At 44.6% G+C, this 20,550-nt stretch overlaps 2 protein-coding genes across 4 annotated transcripts; one reads left to right on the top strand and one right to left on the bottom strand.

Moving 5' to 3' along the window:
• Positions 1-5,179: 5,179 nt before the first annotated feature.
• Positions 5,180-6,110, top strand: LOC100566213 (pseudouridine-5'-phosphatase-like). The gene has a single exon (XM_062971646.1). The coding sequence runs from the start codon at positions 5,232-5,234 to the stop codon at positions 6,000-6,002; it is 771 nt and encodes a 256-aa protein (XP_062827716.1). The 5' UTR covers positions 5,180-5,231; the 3' UTR covers positions 6,003-6,110.
• A 6,079-nt stretch (positions 6,111-12,189) lies between these two features.
• mfsd5 (major facilitator superfamily domain containing 5) lies at positions 12,190-18,598 on the bottom strand. Of its 3 annotated transcripts, none has more exons than XM_003216661.4 (2): positions 18,453-18,598; positions 12,190-14,060 (listed from the first exon to the last, which is right to left on the bottom strand). In XM_003216661.4, the coding sequence occupies exon 2, from the start codon at positions 14,009-14,011 to the stop codon at positions 12,653-12,655; it is 1,359 nt and encodes a 452-aa protein (XP_003216709.1). In that variant the 5' UTR covers positions 14,012-14,060; positions 18,453-18,598; the 3' UTR covers positions 12,190-12,652. The 3 variants fall into 3 exon arrangements, with proteins under 3 accessions (XP_003216709.1, XP_062827715.1, XP_062827714.1); XM_062971645.1 differs by lacking the exon at positions 18,453-18,598 and adding an exon at positions 17,882-18,427; XM_062971644.1 differs by lacking the exon at positions 18,453-18,598 and adding an exon at positions 14,389-14,410.
• Positions 18,599-20,550: the final 1,952 nt, after the last annotated feature.

Genomic DNA, 20,550 nt, shown 5'->3' with positions numbered 1-20,550 from the left:
GGGGACCCGTCATGATCCACGCCATGATAGACTCTGGAGCTACCAACAATTTCATCGATAGAGAGTATGCCGACTCTCTGGGATTACAATATCATGATTTCAAGAATGCCCGTGTGGTGCAAGCCATAGACGGCCGTCCCCTCAAGACGGGCCCCGTAAGTCAGTGGTCGGAACCCACCAGGATGTGGATAAGGGAACATATGGAAGAGATTTCCTTCTTTGTTACCGAGGTCCCCCATTTCCCTGTGATTTTGGGAATTCCATGGCTGACTCTCCACGACCCTAACATCTCCTGGTCCAACAGAGAACTGCAGTTTGCTTCACCGTACTGCCAAAACCATTGCCTCGTAGCCAAGGTATGCCATGCCACAGACACCGAGCCCATCATCACCTTGCCAAAGAAGTACTCCGAGTATTGGGATGTATTCAATGAGAAAGAAGCCGAAAAATTACCCCCACATAGACCTTATGACTGTGCCATTGACTTGGTGGAGGGGGCCCCGATCCCGCGAGGGCATCTCTACTCCCTGACTGAACCAGAGCAAGAAGCTCTCAGGGAATTCCTAGAGACAAACCTTCGCAAGGGATTCATCAGACCCTCTCAATCCCCAGCCGCCTCCCCAGTGATGTTTGTGAAGAAGAAGTCAGGGGAACTACGCTTGGTGGTGGACTACAGAGCATTGAACAATATCACCAAGCGGAACAGCTATCCCCTGCCTTTAATCTCGGATCTACTGGATCGGCTTCGAGGAGCCAAGGTTTACACCAAGCTGGATCTTCGGGGGGCTTACAACTTAGTTCGCATCAGGGAAGGGGACGAGTGGAAGACCGCCTTCCAGACCAAATTCGGATTATTTGAGTCCCGAGTTATGAATTTCGGTTTATGCGGAGCCCCCGCAACGTTCCAGCATTTTGTCAATGACATTTTTCAGGACTATCTAGACAGGTTCTTGATAATCTACCTGGACGATTTTTTGGTGTTTTCCAGATCACAATCAGAACATGAGAACCACGTCAAAATGGTGTTACAACGATTGCGGGATCATGGACTTTATGCCAAGCTGGAAAAATGCGCTTTTGATCTACAAGAGGTAGATTTCCTTGGTTACCGCATCTCGCCTCTAGGGCTTTCCATGGATCCAGCCAAAGTTTCAGCAGTATTGGAATGGCGGGCGCCAACTAACAAGAAAGAGGTGCAGCGTTTCTTGGGGTTCGCGAACTACTACCGCAAGTTCATTCCAGATTTTGCCCGCTGGTCCGACCCCATCACTAGCTGCATCCGTGGAAAGCAGCCTTTCCGCTGGACTGATCAAGCAGAGAAAGGGTTCCAGCAACTAAAGAAACTATTCACCTCCCAGCCAATTCTACAGCACCCAAATCCTGGAACCCCTTTTGTGGTGCAAGCGGACGCCTCTGATGTGGCAATTGGGGCTGTACTCTTACAACCGGTGGGAGATCACCTCCACCCCTGTGCCTTTTATTCTCGTCAACTAACCACACCAGAGAGGAATTACACCATTTGGGAAAAAGAACTACTGGCCATAAAGGCAGCCTTTGAAACTTGGAGACATTGGCTAGAAGGGGCCAAATTTCCCATTGAAGTCCACACTGATCATCGTAATCTAGAACATCTAAGAACTGCCCGCAAACTAAATCAGAGGCAGCAACGTTGGGCTTTATTCTTTGAACGTTTCAACTTCCAGATCCATTATGTGACCCCAGCCCAAACCAAGCAAGCAGACGCCCTGTCACGTAAACCGGAATACGCTGCAGGACGCAAGGAGACCTTTGAATCCCAACTGCTACAACCTGAGAACTTTGCCACGCTCACGGTGGGGAACACCAAATCCATTCCCATTGGTTCAACTTCCCCTACTCCAGGACCCATCTGTGCTCAAGAAATCAGGGCTAGTCAGCAAGCAGATGCCTGGGCGCAGGACCAACTTCGCCAAGGTCTGCATTTCCCCTTTTCGCTTAAAGATGGGCTGCTCTGCTATAGAAATCATGTCTATATCCCACCCGGACCGGGCAGGGAAAAAGCGCTTCGTCTGTGTCATGACTGCAAACCAGCAGGACACTTCGGACTATTTAAAACTATGCATTTGATCCTAAGGGATTTTTGGTGGCCCAAGATCCGCAAGGATGTGGAAAAATATGTCAACACCTGCCCAGTATGCCAGCGCTCCAAGATACGAAGGGAGAAGCCCTCAGGGCTTTTACACCCCCTTCCTACCCCATCTCGCCCATGGGAAATAATTTCCGCGGATTTCATCACTGACCTACCACCTTCCTGTGGATTCACCATTCTTAGTGGTGGTGGACCTATTCACCAAGTTAGCCCATTTCATTCCCTGCGAAGGCCTCCCCACGGCCAAGGAAACTGCGGATCTATTTCTTCAACATGTCTTCAGACTACATGGATTGCCCAAGAGTTTAGTCACAGACCGTGGATCTCAATTCACCTCTCGTTTTTGGAAAGCACTACAAAAACTATTGGGCATAGACTCTCGCTTATCTTCAGCTCATCATCCCCAAACAGATGGGCAAACGGAGCGCACCAATGCCACTTTGGAGCAGTATCTTCGCTGTTATGTAAACTATCAACAGGACAATTGGGCTTCTCTGTTACCACTGTCTGAGTTTGCCTACAACAATGGAGTTCAAGCTTCTACAAAAGAAACGCCGTTCTTTGCAAACTACGGCTTCCATCCACGTTTCTTTCCCCCTGTCATTGAAACTTCAGAGGTTCCCGCAGCAGAGGATTGGCTGCAGGAACTCACAGCGGTGCAACAACTTTTGCTCCAGCAACTGGACCAAGCCAAGGAGGACTATAAACGCCACGCTGACAAACATCGCCAGCCGGGCCCCGAAATCAAGGTAGGAGATCGGGTTTTCCTGTCCACTCGCTTTCTGCCCTCCCACCGCCCTTGCCGGAAGTTAGATGCCCGTTTCATTGGCCCCTATCCAGTGGTGGCGCAATTAAACCCCGTGACTTTCAAACTCCAACTTCCGCGTTCAATGCGCATTCACCCAGTGTTTCACCGTTCCCTGCTCCTTCCGGCGGATGGTGTGCGTCCTGATACAGACCAACCGGCCCCCCCTCCTGTTTTGATGAATGGGGAGGAGGAGTTCGAGGTTGAGGACATTTTGGATTCTCGCTTTCACCGCCGCCGCCTACAATATCTCATTGACTGGGTGGGTTTTGGCCCTGAGGAACGCTCCTGGGAAGACGCCTCCACAGTCCATGCTCCTGATCTAACCCGTCGCTTTCATCAGACCTATCCCACCAAACCGCGACCTCGCGCCTCGGGGAGAGGGCCCCAGTTTGGGAGGGGCCTTGAGGAGGGGGATAGTGTGATGACCCATGGGCCTTGTAGTCCTGCTCAGGACATTGTAATTCCTGATGAAGATGAAAACTTGGGTTTTTTACCTTCCCAGTCTGAACTGGATTCCTCTCTGCTAGATCTTTCCCAGGCAGATCTGGGAACCTTGCACCTGCAAGAAAGTTGTCTCCCAGAAGTATGTCAAACAAGCCCAGAGCCTACTTCTCCCGTATTCTTGCGCCGGGAGTTTTGTAAACAACAGAGAAGTTTGGATTCAGCTTCGCGCAGGAGTGCGAGGATTGCAGCTAAGAATGTGGCCAATTAAGACTGCTTCTCGTGAGAATCTTTGGGGAGTCTCACATCTGGTCTCAGAGTTAGCTTTCGGTTCTGATTCCCAGAGAACTGCTTCGGCGGGAAGCTAGACTCTATTTAGGTGTTTTACCCGCGTAGTAACTTCGCGGAGTCAATTCGTCAGCCTACGGAGCGAGTTGTGTCTGGACAGCGCGCTCCGGTTCAAGCCTCGCTCCTGCTCAAGCCTTGCCTTGTTATCCAGCCTTCGCCTTGCTTCCCAGCCTTTGTTTATCTACGGACTTTGCCTTGTTTCCCAGGATCAATCCTTGCCTTGTTCCACGGATTTATCAAGTTATTCCACGGACCTTGTTCTTGTTCTTAGTTACCTTGTTCCACGTTCAAGCCTTGTTTCAAGTATCAAGTTATTTCTTAGCCTCGCTCAAGTTTCATGGACTAAAGGACCTTGTCATCTCCCCTCACTTTGCTTGGCAAAGTGAGTGTTTCGGTTATTGGATTACAACTTTGGACCTTAATATTTCTTATTGGACATTGCTTTTTTGGACTAATTCTGACCTTTCCTGGAAGGTCTAATTCTGGACTATTTTCTACACTTGTTTTTATTAACTTTATATATTCCTACAATAAAGATATTAGATAGATTCTGGCCTCTGTGTATGGTTATTGGTGCTCTGCAGCCTGGGTCGTGACAGGAATGTATTGCGGTAGTGCGGTTGCAATGTTATGGGTGCCAAGTTATTCCTGTACAAAAAAAAGGGGGAGCACTGAGACAGGAGGAATCCACATCCTGGGTTTTTCCCATCGCTGCCCAGAGACAGACAGCAAACTGTTGAAGTATCACAATATCCAAATAAAAAAACCGAATTACTCTCAGCTTGAACATCACAGTCTTCAGTTCTTTCTCTTGCTTGTGCCCAGAGCAGAACTCCTTTTCCGCTCCATTTCTTCCTTTCTTTTACATGTTCTTGTTCTTTCTTCTACCTTGTTCTCTTCCATTTTTCCATTGCTGTCTTATATATTTGCCTTCCTGTCTATATGTTTTGTGTGTGTGTGTGTGTGTAGGAATATATGTGTGTGTGTGTGTATGTATGTGTATGGATATATGTATATGTGTTTGTGTGTATGGATATATTTATTTGCTTCATTTATATGCCGCTCTTCTCACCCCTTGGGAGACTCAGAGCGGCATACATCATACATCTAGGCAAACATTCAATGCCTCAATTATACACACACTGAAAAATATAACGTAATATCATTAAAACAATAGACATAAAATACAATTTAAATCCATTAAATATATGGAACATTATATATCCAACACACAAATAAGGCATTGCACAACTAATACTACATATTTCTATCTATCTGTCTATGGACATTCTTGGCTCTTATTTAAGACGCTGTTGTTTTGGGGTTTCTTTGCTATTCGCCACAGACTACAGCTGTTTCTCCTCAACTTCATAATTAGCGTGCGGGAGGGAATCAGCAAATGATGTCCTTCTTAACAGCCATGTTTTGAAACCAAGCCAGAATCCTGACAGGAATTCTACAGAGGCAGGTGAACTCATAGAAACCGCCGCGGCGACGGCAGTGTGCATGTGCCGTCTGCTTGGCCTGCTTGCCTGTCTGCCTCCTCGCCTGGCTCCTTCCCTTCCCTATGGCAGCACCATGACAGCCTGTGTTTGTAAGCCCCAGCAGCCCATCACGCATGTCATTTTTGACCTGGATGGCACCCTTTTGAACACCGAGACCCTCTACACAGCGGTGCTGGAAGAAGTCTGCAGCCGCCATGGGAAGAAATTCACTTGGGAGCAGAAAGAGGTCATCATGGGCAGAAGAGAATTGGAGGGTCTAGATATGCTTCGGAAGATCCTTAACATCCCCTTGACGGCTGAGCAAATGATTCAAGAAGCTGACAAGAAAAAGAAAGAATTGTTTCCCACTGCTCAGCTCATGCCTGGAGCCGAAAGGCTGGTCCACCATCTACACCAGCACAAGATCCCCATTGCGGTGGGCTCCAGCTCCCTCCGAGAGCCATACGAATTGAAAACTGGCCACCACAAGGCCTTCTTTGGCTTGTTCCATCACATCACGTTGGGAGACGATCCGGAAGTGAAAAATGGAAAGCCGCACCCAGATATTTTCCTGATCTGCGCCAAAAGATTTGACCCTCCAGCGTCTCCGGCCAAGTGCCTCGTATTTGAAGATGCTCCCAATGGGGTCAAAGCTGCCAAAGAGGCTGGGATGCAAGTGATCATGATTCCCGATGAACACCTGAATAAAGAGCTCACTAAAGAAGCCACTTTGGTCCTCCAGTCTATGAAGGACTTCAAGCCAGAAATGTTCGGCCTACCAAAACTTGACTGAGAAGAGTCCGTGCCTCTTTTTGCCAAACGCTTCTTGAGTACTCATCAGCAACTGTCCAAAGGATTCAGAGCCCCTCTTGTAATAACATGCTCGGTTTCTGTGTGACAAGCTTGCATGGTAGCTCTTCTATTCAAATCAACCTGGCTACTAGATGGAAAGGTGGGCTTTGGCTGTCCCTTTGGTGGAGATCAAATGTGAACATTTCACAATGATCCTATAGGAGTTAAAACATCATTGTGACCTACACCTAGTTGTTAGCCACAGCTAAGAGCACACTCACTGAATATGTGGGATTTATTAAGGGTTTAACTAAGTAATTGGTTTAATAGTTCTCGTCGAACACTTAACCGTTGGCTTTGGCCCGTTTTATTATAGTGTTCAGAAATATAAGTCATAAACACAGCTTTCCCCCTCCTTATTACACACTACACAATTTGCTTATTTATATTTTCACAGCCTGCTAGGGCCCCAGAAGTAAAATGTAAAAGATTAAACAAAATTTTAGGAAAATAACAGTTTTTAAAAAGCACAGACAAAACAGTCCTAGGGCCCTACCACATAGCCCTATATCCCACAATATCTGCTTTGAACTGGGTTGTCAGATAATGTGGGATTTTCTGCATTGATATTCTGGGCTAAAGGGCTGCATGGAAGGGCCCCTAACTACTAACTCTGGTTTTAAGGACACGAAGGGCCCTTCCACACAATCATATAACTCAGACTATCAAGGCAGATGATGCACAATATCTGCTTTGAACTGGGCTAAGTCCACACTGCCAGATAATCAAGTTCAGTGTGGATACAGGTGTGTAAGGGGCCAAAGACACACAAAACAGTACAATTTGAGACTGTTCAGCAGAATCTTGAAAAGGATGGATCAACTCGTGAGTTTCCTCGGAGGGATTTCCATAACTAAGGTGCCACTTGCCAAAGAGTCCTCTCTTATGTACTCTCCAACCTAGCCTCTTGAGGTAGTGAACAAACAATAGGGTTTATGTTGAGGATCTTAAATTCCAACTAGAGGAAGCTCATTGTAACAATTGATGTTTTGCTAGCACACATTTTGTGTGTTTCACCATCCTGAATCCAAGACAGATAAGATACAAATTTATCTTGAAATTATCAGTGTTTAGTGTGTATGTTGTGTCACTAGGATTGTCATATATTCTATGCACAAAAACTGGCACTTAAGACATAGCGCCTCTGAGCTTCTGCAGAGTGCTATTTCTCATTGGGTATGAGAAGCAGTCAATCTTGCTTCTTGTAATTTTGTAATTTCTTGTAATCTTGTAATTTCAAAAAAGAAAAAGCATTTAAAAAGGAAAATCAGCAAGAACAGTCGCAGCGTTTTAACAAATAAGAAGCTTCTTGAGGTAGCAGTAGAGTAAATGAGCTTCAACAATTACAGGAGTACAGTTAAACTTTAAAAGTTACAAAAGACTATTGAAAGGACTACATTTCTAGATAGGAAAGTCAGGGCCTATCTCTCTGGAGACATCTTGCCTTTCTCCATGATCATGCAGCCATATAACCTAGAATATCAAGGCAGAATCATAGAATCGTAGAGTTGGAAGAGACCTCATGGGCCATCCAGTCCAACCCCCTGCAAGAAGCAGGAAAATCTCATTCAAAGCACCCTCGACAGATGGCCATCCAGCCTCTGCTTAAAAGCCTCCAAAGAAGGAGCCTCCACCACAGTCCGGGGCAGAGAGTTCCACTGCAAAACAGCTCTCACTGTGAGGAAGTTCTTCCTGATGTTCAGGTGGAGTCACCTTTCCTGTAGTTTGAAGCCATTGTTCTGCGTCCTAGTCTGCAGGGCAGCAGAAAACAAGCTTGCTCCCTCCTCCCTATGACTTCCCTTCATGTTTTTGTACGTGGCTATCATGTCTCCTCTTAGCCTTCTCTTCTACAGGCTAAACATGCCCAGTTCTTTAAGCCTCTCCTCATAGGGCTTGTTCTCCAGACCTTTGATCATTTTAGTTGCCCTCCTCTGGACACATTCCAGCTTGTCAACATCTCCCTTCAACTGTGGTGCCCAGAATTGGACACAGTGTGATTCCAGGTGTGGTCTGACCAAGGCAGAATAGAAGGGAAGCATGACTTCCCTGGATCTAGACGCTATACCCCTATTGATGCAGGCCAAAATCCCGTTGGCTTTCTTAGCAGCCGCATCACAATGCTGGCTCATGTTTAACTTGTTGTCCACAAGGACTCCAAGGTGTTTTTCACATCTACTGCTGTCTAGCCAGGCGTCCCCCATTCTGTATCTTTGCATTCCATTTTTTCTGCTGAAGTGAAGTATCTTGCATTTATCCCTGTTGAACTTCATTTTGTTAGTTTCGGCCCATCTCTCTAGTCTGTTAAGTTCGTTTTGAATTCTGCTCCTTTCTTCTGGAGTGTTGGCTATCCCTCCCAGTTTGGTGTCATCTGCAAACTTGATGATCGTGCCTTCTAGCCCTTCGTCTAAGTTGTTAATAAAGATGTTGAACAGAACCAGGCCCAGGACGGAACCCTGCGGCACTCCACTCGTGACTTCTTTCCAAGATGAAGATGACACATTGGTGAGCACCCTTTGGGTTCGTTTGCTTAGCCAATTACAGATCCACCTAACCGTAGTTTTGTCTAGCCCACATTTTACTAGTTTGTTTGCCAGAAGGTCGTGAGGGACTTTGTCAAAGGCCTTACTGAAATCTAGGTATGCTACATCCACGGCATTCCCTGTATCGACCCAACTCGTAACTCTATCGAAAAAAGAGATCAGATTAATCTGGCATGACTTGTTTTTGGTAAATCTGTGTTGACTATTAGCAATGATTACATTTGTTTCTAAGTGTTTCCAGACCACTTCCTTAATGATCTTTTCCAGAATCTTGCCTGGTATTGATGTGAGGTGGACCGGATGGTAATTGTTTGGGTCGTCCTTTTTTCCCCTTCTTGAAGATAGGGACCACATTTGCCCTCCTCCCATCTTCTGGGACTTCTCCCGTTCTCCAAGAACTCTCGAAGATAATTGCCAGTGGTTCTGAAATAACCTCAGCTAGTTCCTTCAATACTCTTGGATGTAGCTGATCTGGCCCTGGGGACTTGAATTCGTTTAGAGTGGCCAGGTGTTCCTGGACAACTTGTTTCCTTATTTGGGGTTGGATTTCCCCGAATCCTTCGTCCATTTCATGTTGCTGAGGTTGAAGATGGCTTAAAGAGAGTTAAAGAGAGTAGTAGGGATACCTTGAAAGCCAAATGATCACACCCCCTTCAATTATTGACTCTCCGAACCTTTCTAGAAAGCTGTCTCCTAACATCTACATTTTTTGTTTTCTTTAAGAGTTGCAACAGGCTTTGTACTACTGGGTTTTATGTCCACTCAAACCATTCATCTTGGAAACAGGCAAATTACATCCTTCTCAGGCTGCTTGGGTTTTAAGTCTTTCTCTATTCCAAGAAGGTTGGGGATCAAATTAATTCATCACCCTGCCAGTACTAGTCATTTCATTGCTGATTTTATCTCCACTTTGGAGTCTGGCACAGGAAACATTATCAGGGTACATCTAGATTGCCATCCAAGGGAAGGTTTTTAACAAGCCCAGTTATAACAAATTGTTCTGAAGGGAGCATCTTGTTCTTTTATTTTATGTGATATAGGGACACAGAGCTGTGTAATTTGAACATGTAATATCCCTATTCTTTGAATACACATATCCTTGGCATGTCATGGCTAGAAAGCATGTTAGATACCATACCATTCCTCCCAGCAGAAAGCCAGGTACATAAATGTGGAAACCTTCTAAAACAACAAAACTGCATATTTTTCAATTTAATTAGATGTTAAATGTTGAAAAGTCCTACTGCAGTGTCATGACAGGGGAGTCACAAAACCAGAATTCCTTTCTTCCTTCTTTTTAAAAACCAGAATTAGCTTCACTTACTGTTGATTTCAGCTTACCTTCCACTTTGTCCTAATAGGCTCCAGAAGCCATTCATAGGGAGTATGATTATTTGGCCTTTACGTTGACTCAAACACACTTTTCATGTGCTATTGATGAAGTGGAAAAATACAACTTCAGATCAATGTTAGCCTGTTGCATCAATAATAGTAGCCAAGCAAGATTTTAGGTCAAATTGAAACTTTGTTGAGTGAGGTGAAATCATAAAAGCTAAATGTCAATAGAAGTGCAACTAGATTGCTTGATTTCTTGGTTTGCCCACCCTGAGGTTTTGGCTTTGTGGTACTTTATTTACCAAGTTTTTATTTACCTTGTTGTCATAAAATGATGGCTGATGTGACAAGCCACTGCAGCCTATCATGACACACTTATCTTGTGAGGGCTTGTAAAACAGGAAGGTGTACAAATTGCAACATGGATACTCGACTCTGCATGATTCGAAATGATACCTCGGGTTCAAGTAGATGCATCCAGTCCTTTCCTTCATTGACATTGCACAAACATAACACAAAGACAAACATCTTTATACTGAGTCAGAGATCCCTGGCGTCAGCTAGGAATGGGTGGGGATGAGTACCGAAATATCAACGCCATCGCACATACAAAAATCAAATTTCCACATCTTTCACAGCCACTTACCTGGAGATGTTTCCAAATCTGGACACCCAGAAAGGTACAATTCCGAGATTTCATTGAGAACTCTAGCATCTGCCCTAGGTATGGGGGGTGGGATTGTGATGCAGGGTATATAAACATTAGTTTCTTTTTCAGTCATGAAAACTGAGTTGTACTATTAATGTTCATGCAAATAGGGAACTGAAGTCTAGTAACCATCTTCTGGCATATTCCAGCTGCTGTCTGATGCAAAGAACTTCCTTCAGTTCCATGAACAAAAGCTGACTGGACAGCAGTTGAATCTTTGGTGCTGGAATCTGATATTTTGGTGCTGGATCTGACATAAGGTAGCTACAGAGATGGAGGTGAAACCACGACACTCTCCTCCAGTAACTTATTGCTGCCTCTCAGAATATGGTGCCAGAAGCAGCAGCCTAATCTGCCCAATGGTAGCAATTGCGCTGTGTAGGGGCTAGCTTGCTAATTAGGTTTATGCCAAAAGGCAGGTATCTGCATTGTGTATGAAAGAGGAGGACCTAGTCTCCCAGAAGGACTTGGATCATATTGGCAAGATAAGACTTCTACCACACAGGTACCTTCCACATGCCCTAACATGTGAGTTGTTGTATCATTGTGCATTGGGACAAGGCCAACCTTATTTCTAACATAGGATAGTGATGTGTGGGTGTTAAGAATTTTCCAGAACATTTGCCACCAGCAGTAACACAGACTAAGCATTCAGGTTCATCAAGTATTGCAACTTTCAGAAATCCTTGTACTACAGTGATGCTAAACAAACAGACATATTTCCAAGACAAGCAGTAGAATTTGGCAGCTTGCAACTGCAGACACAAGATGTGTGAAGGTGTGGCCTAGGGCAGGGCAGAGAGTGTGAAATTGGCCCCTCCTAGCTTGCTGAAGTTGCCCATCTGTAAAGCTGTAGTTTTAGATTTCTAGAATCCGCAGATTAGACTAGATGAGTTTTGAGATCCCTTCAAAATCTATTGTTCTCACAAGCAGACGGGCTAGATTACAAACCCAGACGCACTACAAAGGGTAATGTGCTTCCTATTGTTTGCTTAAAAAACCCTTCCATTCTTAGCATTCCTAGTTTGTGACTTTGTTTAGAGCATTTTATTTTGCTTTTCCAATTCAAAGTGGTTAACAATGCCAGTCCTAAAGGGATACATTCTTTTTGTTTTGTTTTGCTCTTCTATACAAAACTGGGGACAGACAACTGATGATCCTCCAGATATTGCTGCAAATGCATCTCCGATAACTACTTGTTATGCTGGTTAGGTCTGATGGGATGTGAAGTTTAACAACAGTTGGAGGGCCACAAATTGCCACTCCTGCTGTACCTGGAACCAGATGTTATATAGAGGGAAGAAGAAACACCTTGATAACATGGAAATTAGAAGCAACAGATATTCTTATCCACAGCAATACTCTAAAACAGATGCCTAGCATAAGTGAAAAGCTAAAATACAGACTGCAAAAATCCTGATACCTCACATTCCAGGGACATAGAAAATTGATGTCTGCATCTTAAAAGTCAACATATTACAGATGTGAAATATTTGCCAAGGTAAGGTCATACATCTCCAAAATTAATACCAAATCAGGAGAGATGTGTTACATGTACATTTTTTATTGTAAAAGAACAGGAGGTTCAATAATATAGAACTTGGCTGAGATGGCATTATTGAAATGGATGATCAACTAATCAACCTTCCTGTTCATTTTTAAAAAGAGAGATGTGTCTTTTTTAACCCATTACCTGCCACCATCTATCCAGGATGAAGTGGTAGAAAGCAGTTTCCCCTCCCCAAGTTTTGCTAGCAGAGGTCAAGAGGTTTCAAAAAGTCAGTTAACTCCAGGCTGCAAAAGGAAAAATATGCTTGCTACAGACTGAGTTAAGTTGATGTGTGCTGTCTGTATTCTTCATTGCCATTCATGGGCAAAAGAGACACTCAGGACTCAGTAGAGGCTCAGAGTTCTCTTTGCAGAGTCCTTGCCTATATACAGTTTCAGTGCTATGATGTGTTATGGACAGCTGACTAGAGCACATCTCCCCCAAAGGTTCACAACACATCAGAGCTCAGGAGAAGGGCTCTCAGTCTGACCCGATGGACTGGGCAACCGGAGCTCTGTGTTGTTACGGACCACAGTGAAGAGGCTTACAACAGCCAAAAGGGCCATCACCATCATTACAGAGCAGATGGTGAACATATTCCGGGTGCCTGTCTTATAGTCACTGTCGTGGAGAATTAGCAAGCCCAAGCAGGCCAGAAGGTTCAGGGGAACACGGAACCAGTGCATCACGCCTGCCTGGTCCTTCTCAGGGATCACTTTCTGCCGGAGGAATCCCATTGAAGGGAAGTAGAGCCCGCAGGAGAGCTCAATGAGCAGGAAGGCCAAGAATGATTCCGAAGGGTTCTCTTGCCCAGGATTGGTAGAGAAAGTCAACATGAAGAGAGAGAAGAAAACCATCAGGACTGAAAGGGAAAGAATATGCATGGGCTGCAAATGATACTTCTTTGAAGTTGCAATGCGGTAGAGTGATGAGCCCACCATACTGGCTGCCATGAAGCTGGAGAAGACGATGCCCAGGGGTGGGTTGTAGGGGTCCAGGACAGGCGTCCAGAGAAAAATAAAGATGTAGATGACACTTTCAAATAAGGCCTGGATGGTCCCCAGGAGCAGGACGCGGCGGTCAGAGAGGAGGCACTTCAAGCCATCTGTGCAAGTCCTGGACAATGCCCTCTTCTTGCCATAATTTTCATCCCAGTTCTTTATAGCCAGAACTCCAACCAGCATGAGGAAGGGAATGGAGACCATGAAGGGGGCCACGGGACCCAAGCCCAGCCATTCAGCAAAGACATTGGCTACCACCCCAGCTCCAACAGCAATGACACTATTCCAGAAGGAAGCCTTGGAAAAAGTGGCAGGGATCCACTCGGCTGGGAAGTCATAGCGCTCCACATGTTCATGCACATACCATGCCTCAAAGGCAGAGAACAACAAGGCAGTGGAAAGGCCACCTAATATCCTCCCAACAACAAGCACAAAATAGTCCCAGGAGAGTTTAGTGAGGCAGCAAATGGAATAAGTCAAGGAGAAAAGGATGCAGGATTTCTTGCGGCCTAAACGGTCCACCAAGGAATTGGAGACCAGCCCAAACAACACACTTGAGGCAAAGCCACAGACATAAATGATGGCAATCTGAGCCTCCAAGAAATGGTAATGTTGGTATAGTTTGTAAAGATATGGACCTTGTAACCAGTCAGCTGCAAGAGCCAAGAAGTAGACCTGGTAATAGTCTAGTTGGAACCGCAGAAAGGCTGGGTTGGAGCAAGACCTGCCGGTGAGCTTGGAGCGGCAGGCAGAGAACTCCAAGCTGATGCATATCACCAGGAGGAAAGCAAAAGCGACATAGGCAGCAATCAGCATGGTGCTTCAAATCATCATGTGCGTCGCCCGAGATCAACTCTCAATGTACCTGAAAGAGATGAGTATATCAGACATGGAAGAAACATTCACAAATCTTGGGGGCACTCTTATTTCCAAAGGTTTTCCTTGGCCTCTTAATACATGCTCTTGTGCATATTTGATTCTGGAATCCTGATAAAGATTCTAATTCCGAAAACAAGAAACATATTCAGTAAAGGTTTATTACAGACTTTCTGTCTGATCACCTGCAACAAGTAAGAAACACATCAAGGTGAACAGAAAGAAAATATTTTAAAAACTGGAAGTGGGCAGAATCATTCTTCTTTGATGGCATGATGCTCTACATATTTATGGTGTATTTGTATTTGCAGTTCTACCTCACGTAATGACGAGATGTGTTCCTGGACATCACTTCTTTAACAGAAACTTTGACACCTGAGGCAAAAATAACATAGAAAGAACAGGGATTTGTTCCTATATCACAAAACGAAGAGCATTTCAATTGTTGTTCTGTACTCTCAAGCTGTTTCTGAACCAAGACAACCCTAAGGAAATCTTATCACAGGCTTTCTTAGCAAGACATGTTCAGAAGAGGTTTGCAATTGTCATCTTCTGAGACTAGGAGTGTGATTTTCTAATGCCAAATGTAGGAATTCATGCTGTGGTCTTCAGAGTCATAGTCCAATACTCAAACTAATATATCACACTGGCTCTCAGTTCAATATATTTCAGCAAACCCTTTACTTAAAACTAACAATATGGAAAGATCAAAGGTCAGGTAAGTCAGCAGGAATATTTTGAAACTTCTAAAGACTTGAAAGCTTCCTCCAAACTGCATTGAGGCCAAGTTTATAGATTTATATATTTTTAAACAAATGCTGATGTAACTGATGAGGCAGGCTTACTTGCTCCCCCCTTTCCCCTCTGTTTTGTTATTCATGAATTCTCAGTAAAGGATTCTGGAGACAGCTGCTATATACCTGCCTGTTGTGGGGAGGCAAAGAGAAAGGTCACGGTAATGTGGAGATCTAGAGTTTACCAGAGGATGTTAGGTTTAAGTATTTCTTGTGCTGTTTTACTACATGAGCACTGTAAAACAAGATCTACCAGCTGGACTAGCCATGTTTCTTCCACTACCACTTTGGGAGGAAGCAATAGCAGTATTTTTCTGGATCCAAATGATATCTCTTTAGGACATATTTTTGAGCCCATAGTTAAAATGTCTTTACAGCCAGGAAGAAAAACTATTACGAAAAAACAATTACTGTACTTAAAAAACAACAACTAAAAAAACCCCAAAAATTCACATGACCAAAGTGGTATTCTTGTAGTAATCCTGAATGAAAGTTTCTACACAATCCTCCTTACAACCTGAATGTTCAGTTTTTGGCCTTGAGTCAGACCCTTTCCAAATCAACACCCCAGCTAAATCACATAAAAATATTTATGAGGAAAACCGGAAAGAAAAGAATTGTTCCCACACGCATACCTGCCATTTTCCATCAATCACCTATCAAAATCAGTTCTCACAGATTCCTGCAAATGATTCGTTACAGGTCAAACTTATCATATTCAAGTTTTAAAGCAACACTGAACTCTTTATCAGTTTCATGAACCACTAGGCCACTGGTCAATAACAGCTCAAACATATACTAGGTGACAAATCTGTTGGCTTTGGACAGAAAATATTTTGGCTTCTCTTCCTCTGTTTTAAAACATGAATAGTCACCTAGCTTATATGAATGCAAAGAAGGTGAAAATGAGAGCTTTTCCCTATTGTGACCATTAAAAAGCACCCTTCACAGCTAAGAAAGCCTAAATCCTGTCATTTTTACAATGACAATGCATAAACATCCAGGTAACCGAATTAATGAAATATCCTAAGTTCTTCAGCTTTTTAGGAAACCTTTCCTAGTTTTAAAAAGCATGCATTGCTTGCGAAACACACTTGACAGAACAGGTAATTCCATGGCATGCACCTGAAAGCAGAACATACGCCATGTCAACCAAGTTTTTCTCTTTCCTCCTCCCACCCCTTTCTCCACTTTCCCTTCCTCAGATACATACCTCAAGTGTGCAAAGTTGCCTAGATGCCTAACCAAAGGAAACCAAATTGAAAAAAATGGGGTGTGTGTGTGCTATTTTCTGCTTCGTATGTACTCATTAAAGCCATCACAACCTTCCATATGAGGCCCCTTCCACACAGCAGTATAAAATCCACATTGAACTGGATTATATGGCAGTGTAAACTCAGATAACTCAGTTCAAAACAGTTATTGTGGATTATCTGCCTTGATATTCCGGGTTATATGGCTGTGTGGAAGAGCCCTGAGAGGCAGGTTAAGGTACTACTGTTGGCTACTCCCAACTACAGTTGACACATTAATTCAGTTGTTGTGAAGGGAATCAACACATATGAGCATTCAACCAACTAATGGTCTTATATCCCAGGCCAGTTTGGACTTCAGTTCCCAGAATTCCTGGCAATTGGCCAAACTGCCTGACATTTCTGGAGGACCTATGGGAAAGTCAGGCTCACAATATATAGTCTTCCCCTCTCTAGGTACACTGGCATTTGACCTCTAGAATTAATGCATCACTGTCTTCCCAAACTGCAATCCCCATTTCTTGAAGATTCAGGGTGCATATACACTATGAAATTAATGTAGTTTTTATTTATTTATTTTTCAATTTTTTATTGAATGAAATTAATGGGATACAAAATATTAAAAAGGAGAAACACCTATAGATAATCAAATACATCTAATGCAGGTATCTCATTCCCCAAACAAATACACAATATTCTATTCAACTCCCCCTCCCCGACACACACACACCCATGACTTCCGACACTACTCACTGTAAGTCCCATATCTCATAAAATTTACCCTTATATCTACTTTAGTAAATTCTACTTGCGGCTATTTTAAAGTCCACATTTGTCTTCCTTTCAAGAAGTTTGCAAGGAGACATGGAAGTCTATACCCCCACCCCCGGGACCTGGGAAGCACACTTTCAAGACCTATACATGGATCACTCTGCTGGGAATGCCAGTTTCACCCAAGATATTGAAAATCTTCCTTCATGGCCTCCTGTCACATTGACAGAGACTAAGAACCTTGTCAGCCAATTAAGGGAAAGGAAGTTCTCAGGAGAAGATCTGATTCCTTTGAAAGTCATCATGAACAATCTGGACTTTTGGGCACCTATTCTAGCACTAGTTTTTACCTGCATTGACAAGTATGGTCAAATCCCGAAGGATTGGGGGCTGGCCATTATTGTCCCCATTTACAAAAAGAAACTAAAAAGAGATAACACAGCTAAATATAGACTAATCAGCCTACTTAACACCATCAGCAAAATATATGCAAGACACCTAAAGTGGAAACTACAGAGAGATGATAACCATATATAAATATGTGAAAGGATGCCATAAGGAAGAGGGAGCAGGCTTGTTTTCTGCTGCTCTTGAAACTAGGAATCAGAGCAATGGGTTCAAATTACAGGAAAGGGGATTCTATCTGAACATTAGGAAGAACTTCCTGACTGTAGGAGCTGTTCAACAGTGGAACTCTCTGCCTCAAAGTGTGGTGGAAGCTTCTTCTTTGGAAACTTTTAAACAGAGGCTGGATGGCCATCTGTCAGGGATACTTTAATTATGTTTTTCCTGCATGGCAGGGGGTTAGACTAGATGGCCCATGTGGTCTCTTCCAACTCTATTATTCTATGATTCTATTCAAATGCCAGCCTCCATTTTTTTAAACATGCTCTTCATTATTTCCTCCCCAGATACCATTAGATCGCATGGCCAGTGAAATACACTCTAATGCCATTTCTCTCCAATCCTTTTTAAGATCGTTCCTTTCCCACCTTTCCATGATTTCGCTAGTGACCGTATAGGTAAAGGTTTCCCCTGACGTTAAGTCCAGTCATGTCTGACTCTGGGGGTTGGTGCTCATCTCCATTTCTAAGCCGAAGAGCCGCCGTTGTCCGTAGACACCTCCAAGGTCATGTGGCCGGCATGACTGCATGAAGCGCCGTTAGTATAGCGGCCACAAAACTCTATTGGGAATTAATATTGCTTTGCGACCACTTGAACTGCCAGGGCTCAATGAGAGGGAAGTATGAGGTTTGGAATTTGGTGAGGCAACAGCAAAGGAGAGAAAATGCCTTGTAAGACTACAACCCCTAGGATTCAATAGCATTGAGCGATGGTAGCGAAAGTCGTGTGAAACTGCATTCCTTCTACAGTGTAGTTCCATTTTTCAACTCCATTCTCCTCCCAGAAATGGCTTGGTCTGCACCGAGGCCGAACCCGCGCCGCCCGCTTAGCTTTCGCAAGAGCTCCCTCCTACAACTCGCCTGAGCCTAGGCCTCCAGCCCGCTTTGTACCCCATTCCCACCCTTCCTTGGGAACTCTTTTCCCCGCCATGACACCCACCTGCCCACTGGCGACCTCTCACTCGCTCACGCCGCGCATCCAACGCTCCGGTTCCGGTTCCGGTTCCCCTTGGTGAGACTTCCCTTAGAGCAGCCATGCTGCCCGTCACGTGACTAGAGAGGGCCTGCCGCACGTCACGTGACTAAGGCGGTAGGCGGTAGGCGCGCGCCCCTCGCAGATCTCCCCAAGCAGGAGCTTCCTTTCCTGCTGCGGGAACTACTCTTGTTTTCTGGGAGATCATAACAGGTTTGAGAGGTCAGCCATCGCGGAATGGTAGGTCCTAATTGAAAAACACCGACCCAGTGTGCAGTCACTCATTTACCCGCTTAGGGCTCATCTGTAGAATTAATGCAGTTTGACCCCACTTTAGCATTGGTTCATGCCATGAGATCCTGGGAACTGTAGAATCATAGAGCTGGAAGAGACCTCAAGGGCCACCCAGTCCAACCCCTGCCAAGAAACAGGAAAATCGCATTCAAAGCACCCCCGACAAATGGCCATCCAGCCTCTGCTTAAAAGCCTCCAAAGAAGGAGCCTCTACCACACTCCAGGGCAGAGAGTTCCACTGCTGAACAGCTCTCTCTCACAATTGGGAAGTTCTTCCTCATGTTCAGGTGGATTCTCCTTTCCTGTAGTTTGAAGCCACTGTTCCATGTCCTAGTCTTCAGGGCAGCAGAAAACAGGCTTCCTCCCTCCTCCCTATGACTTCCTCTCACATATTTATCCATGGCCCTCATCATGTCTCCTCGCAGCCTTCTCTTCTGAAGGATAAACATGCCCAGTTCTTTAAGTCGCTCCTCATAGGGCTTGTTCTCCAGGCCCTTGATCGTTTTAGTCGCCCTCCTCTGGACACATTCCAGCTTGTCAACATCTCCCTTCAACTGCGGTGCCCAGAATTGGACACAGTGTGATTCCAGGTGTGGCCTGACCAAGGCAGAATAGAGGGGTAGCATGACTTCCCTGGATCTAGACTCTATGCTATTTATGCAGGCCAAAATCCCATTGACTTTTTTAGCTGCTGCTGGCTCATGTTTAACTTGTTGCCCACAAGGACTCCATGATCTTTTTCACACATACTGCTGTTGAGCCAGGAGTCCCCCATTCTGTATCTTTGCATTTCATCTAACAGCACTCTGAACTGCACCAACGATGGACCTGGAACTAACTTGGCAGACATACCCAATGTGGCCAACTGTAAATACTGGTGGACTTTGGAGTGATTGACCTTGGCATCAGAGAGTTATTCGTTCACCTGTACTCAGAAAACACTGAACCCAGCAGATGATGGATCTGGACCACACTTGTTATAGAGACCCAACTGTGAATAATGGCAGGGTTTGGAAAGGATTGACCTACGATTCTGCAAATTGTAGTTCACCCGCGTTCATTTTCTAACGGGAGCATTCATAAAAAAAAAAGCAAAGACTGGCCTTTTCAAATAAATAGTGTTACAAATGACCAAACTTATAAGAACTCACATCCAAAAATAAACAATGCCTTTCTCAAATAACTCAGGCATTGCCAGGTCCCCATGCTAGTAGGATATAAGAGAGAGTGATCCAGGTTAAAAACATTACTTTCTATTGAATTCTATGGTTCTGCACCAAACCCCATAGGATACAAGAGTGTTCCAAGTCAAAGCGATTGCTTTCCATGGGATCCTATTGTTCTGCATCAAAGCCCATAGGATACAAGAGGCAATGATCCAGGTTAAAACCACTTCTTTCCATGGGATAATATTTATTTATCGTGTCAGAAGGGAACCAAGGGTACAGTTGTAATGTATTTAGGAACATAAAGTTAGAAACTTGGCATTATACTAAATGCCCTTTGACCAGTAGCTGGCCACTTGGAGTGCCTCTGGTGTTGCTATAAGAAGGTCCTCCATTGTGCATGTGGCAGGGCTCAGACTGCATTGTAACAGGTGGTCTTTGGTTTGCTCTTCTCCACACTCGCATGTTGTGGACTACACTTTGTGGCCCAGGTTGGCTCTGGGTCTCGTACCAGAGTGCAGTCTGCTTAGCGCCTTCCAAGTCGCCCAGGCTTCTGTGTGCCCAGGGAGGAGTCTCATTCAGTATCAGCCATAGATTGAGGTTTG

Source organism: Anolis carolinensis, chromosome 2 (assembly GCF_035594765.1).
Source record: "Anolis carolinensis isolate JA03-04 chromosome 2, rAnoCar3.1.pri, whole genome shotgun sequence".
NCBI lineage: Eukaryota > Metazoa > Chordata > Lepidosauria > Squamata > Dactyloidae > Anolis > Anolis carolinensis.
The sequence above is the reverse complement of the archived record's forward strand: the minus strand, read 5'-3'. Positions and strand labels throughout refer to the sequence as shown.

Coding starts and splice junctions, on each gene's coding strand:
- mfsd5 (XM_003216661.4), bottom strand. CDS start 14,011: ATGCTGATTGCTGCCTATGTCGCTTTTGCTTTCCTCCTGGTGATATGC.
- LOC100566213 (XM_062971646.1), top strand. CDS start 5,232: ATGTGCCGTCTGCTTGGCCTGCTTGCCTGTCTGCCTCCTCGCCTGGCT.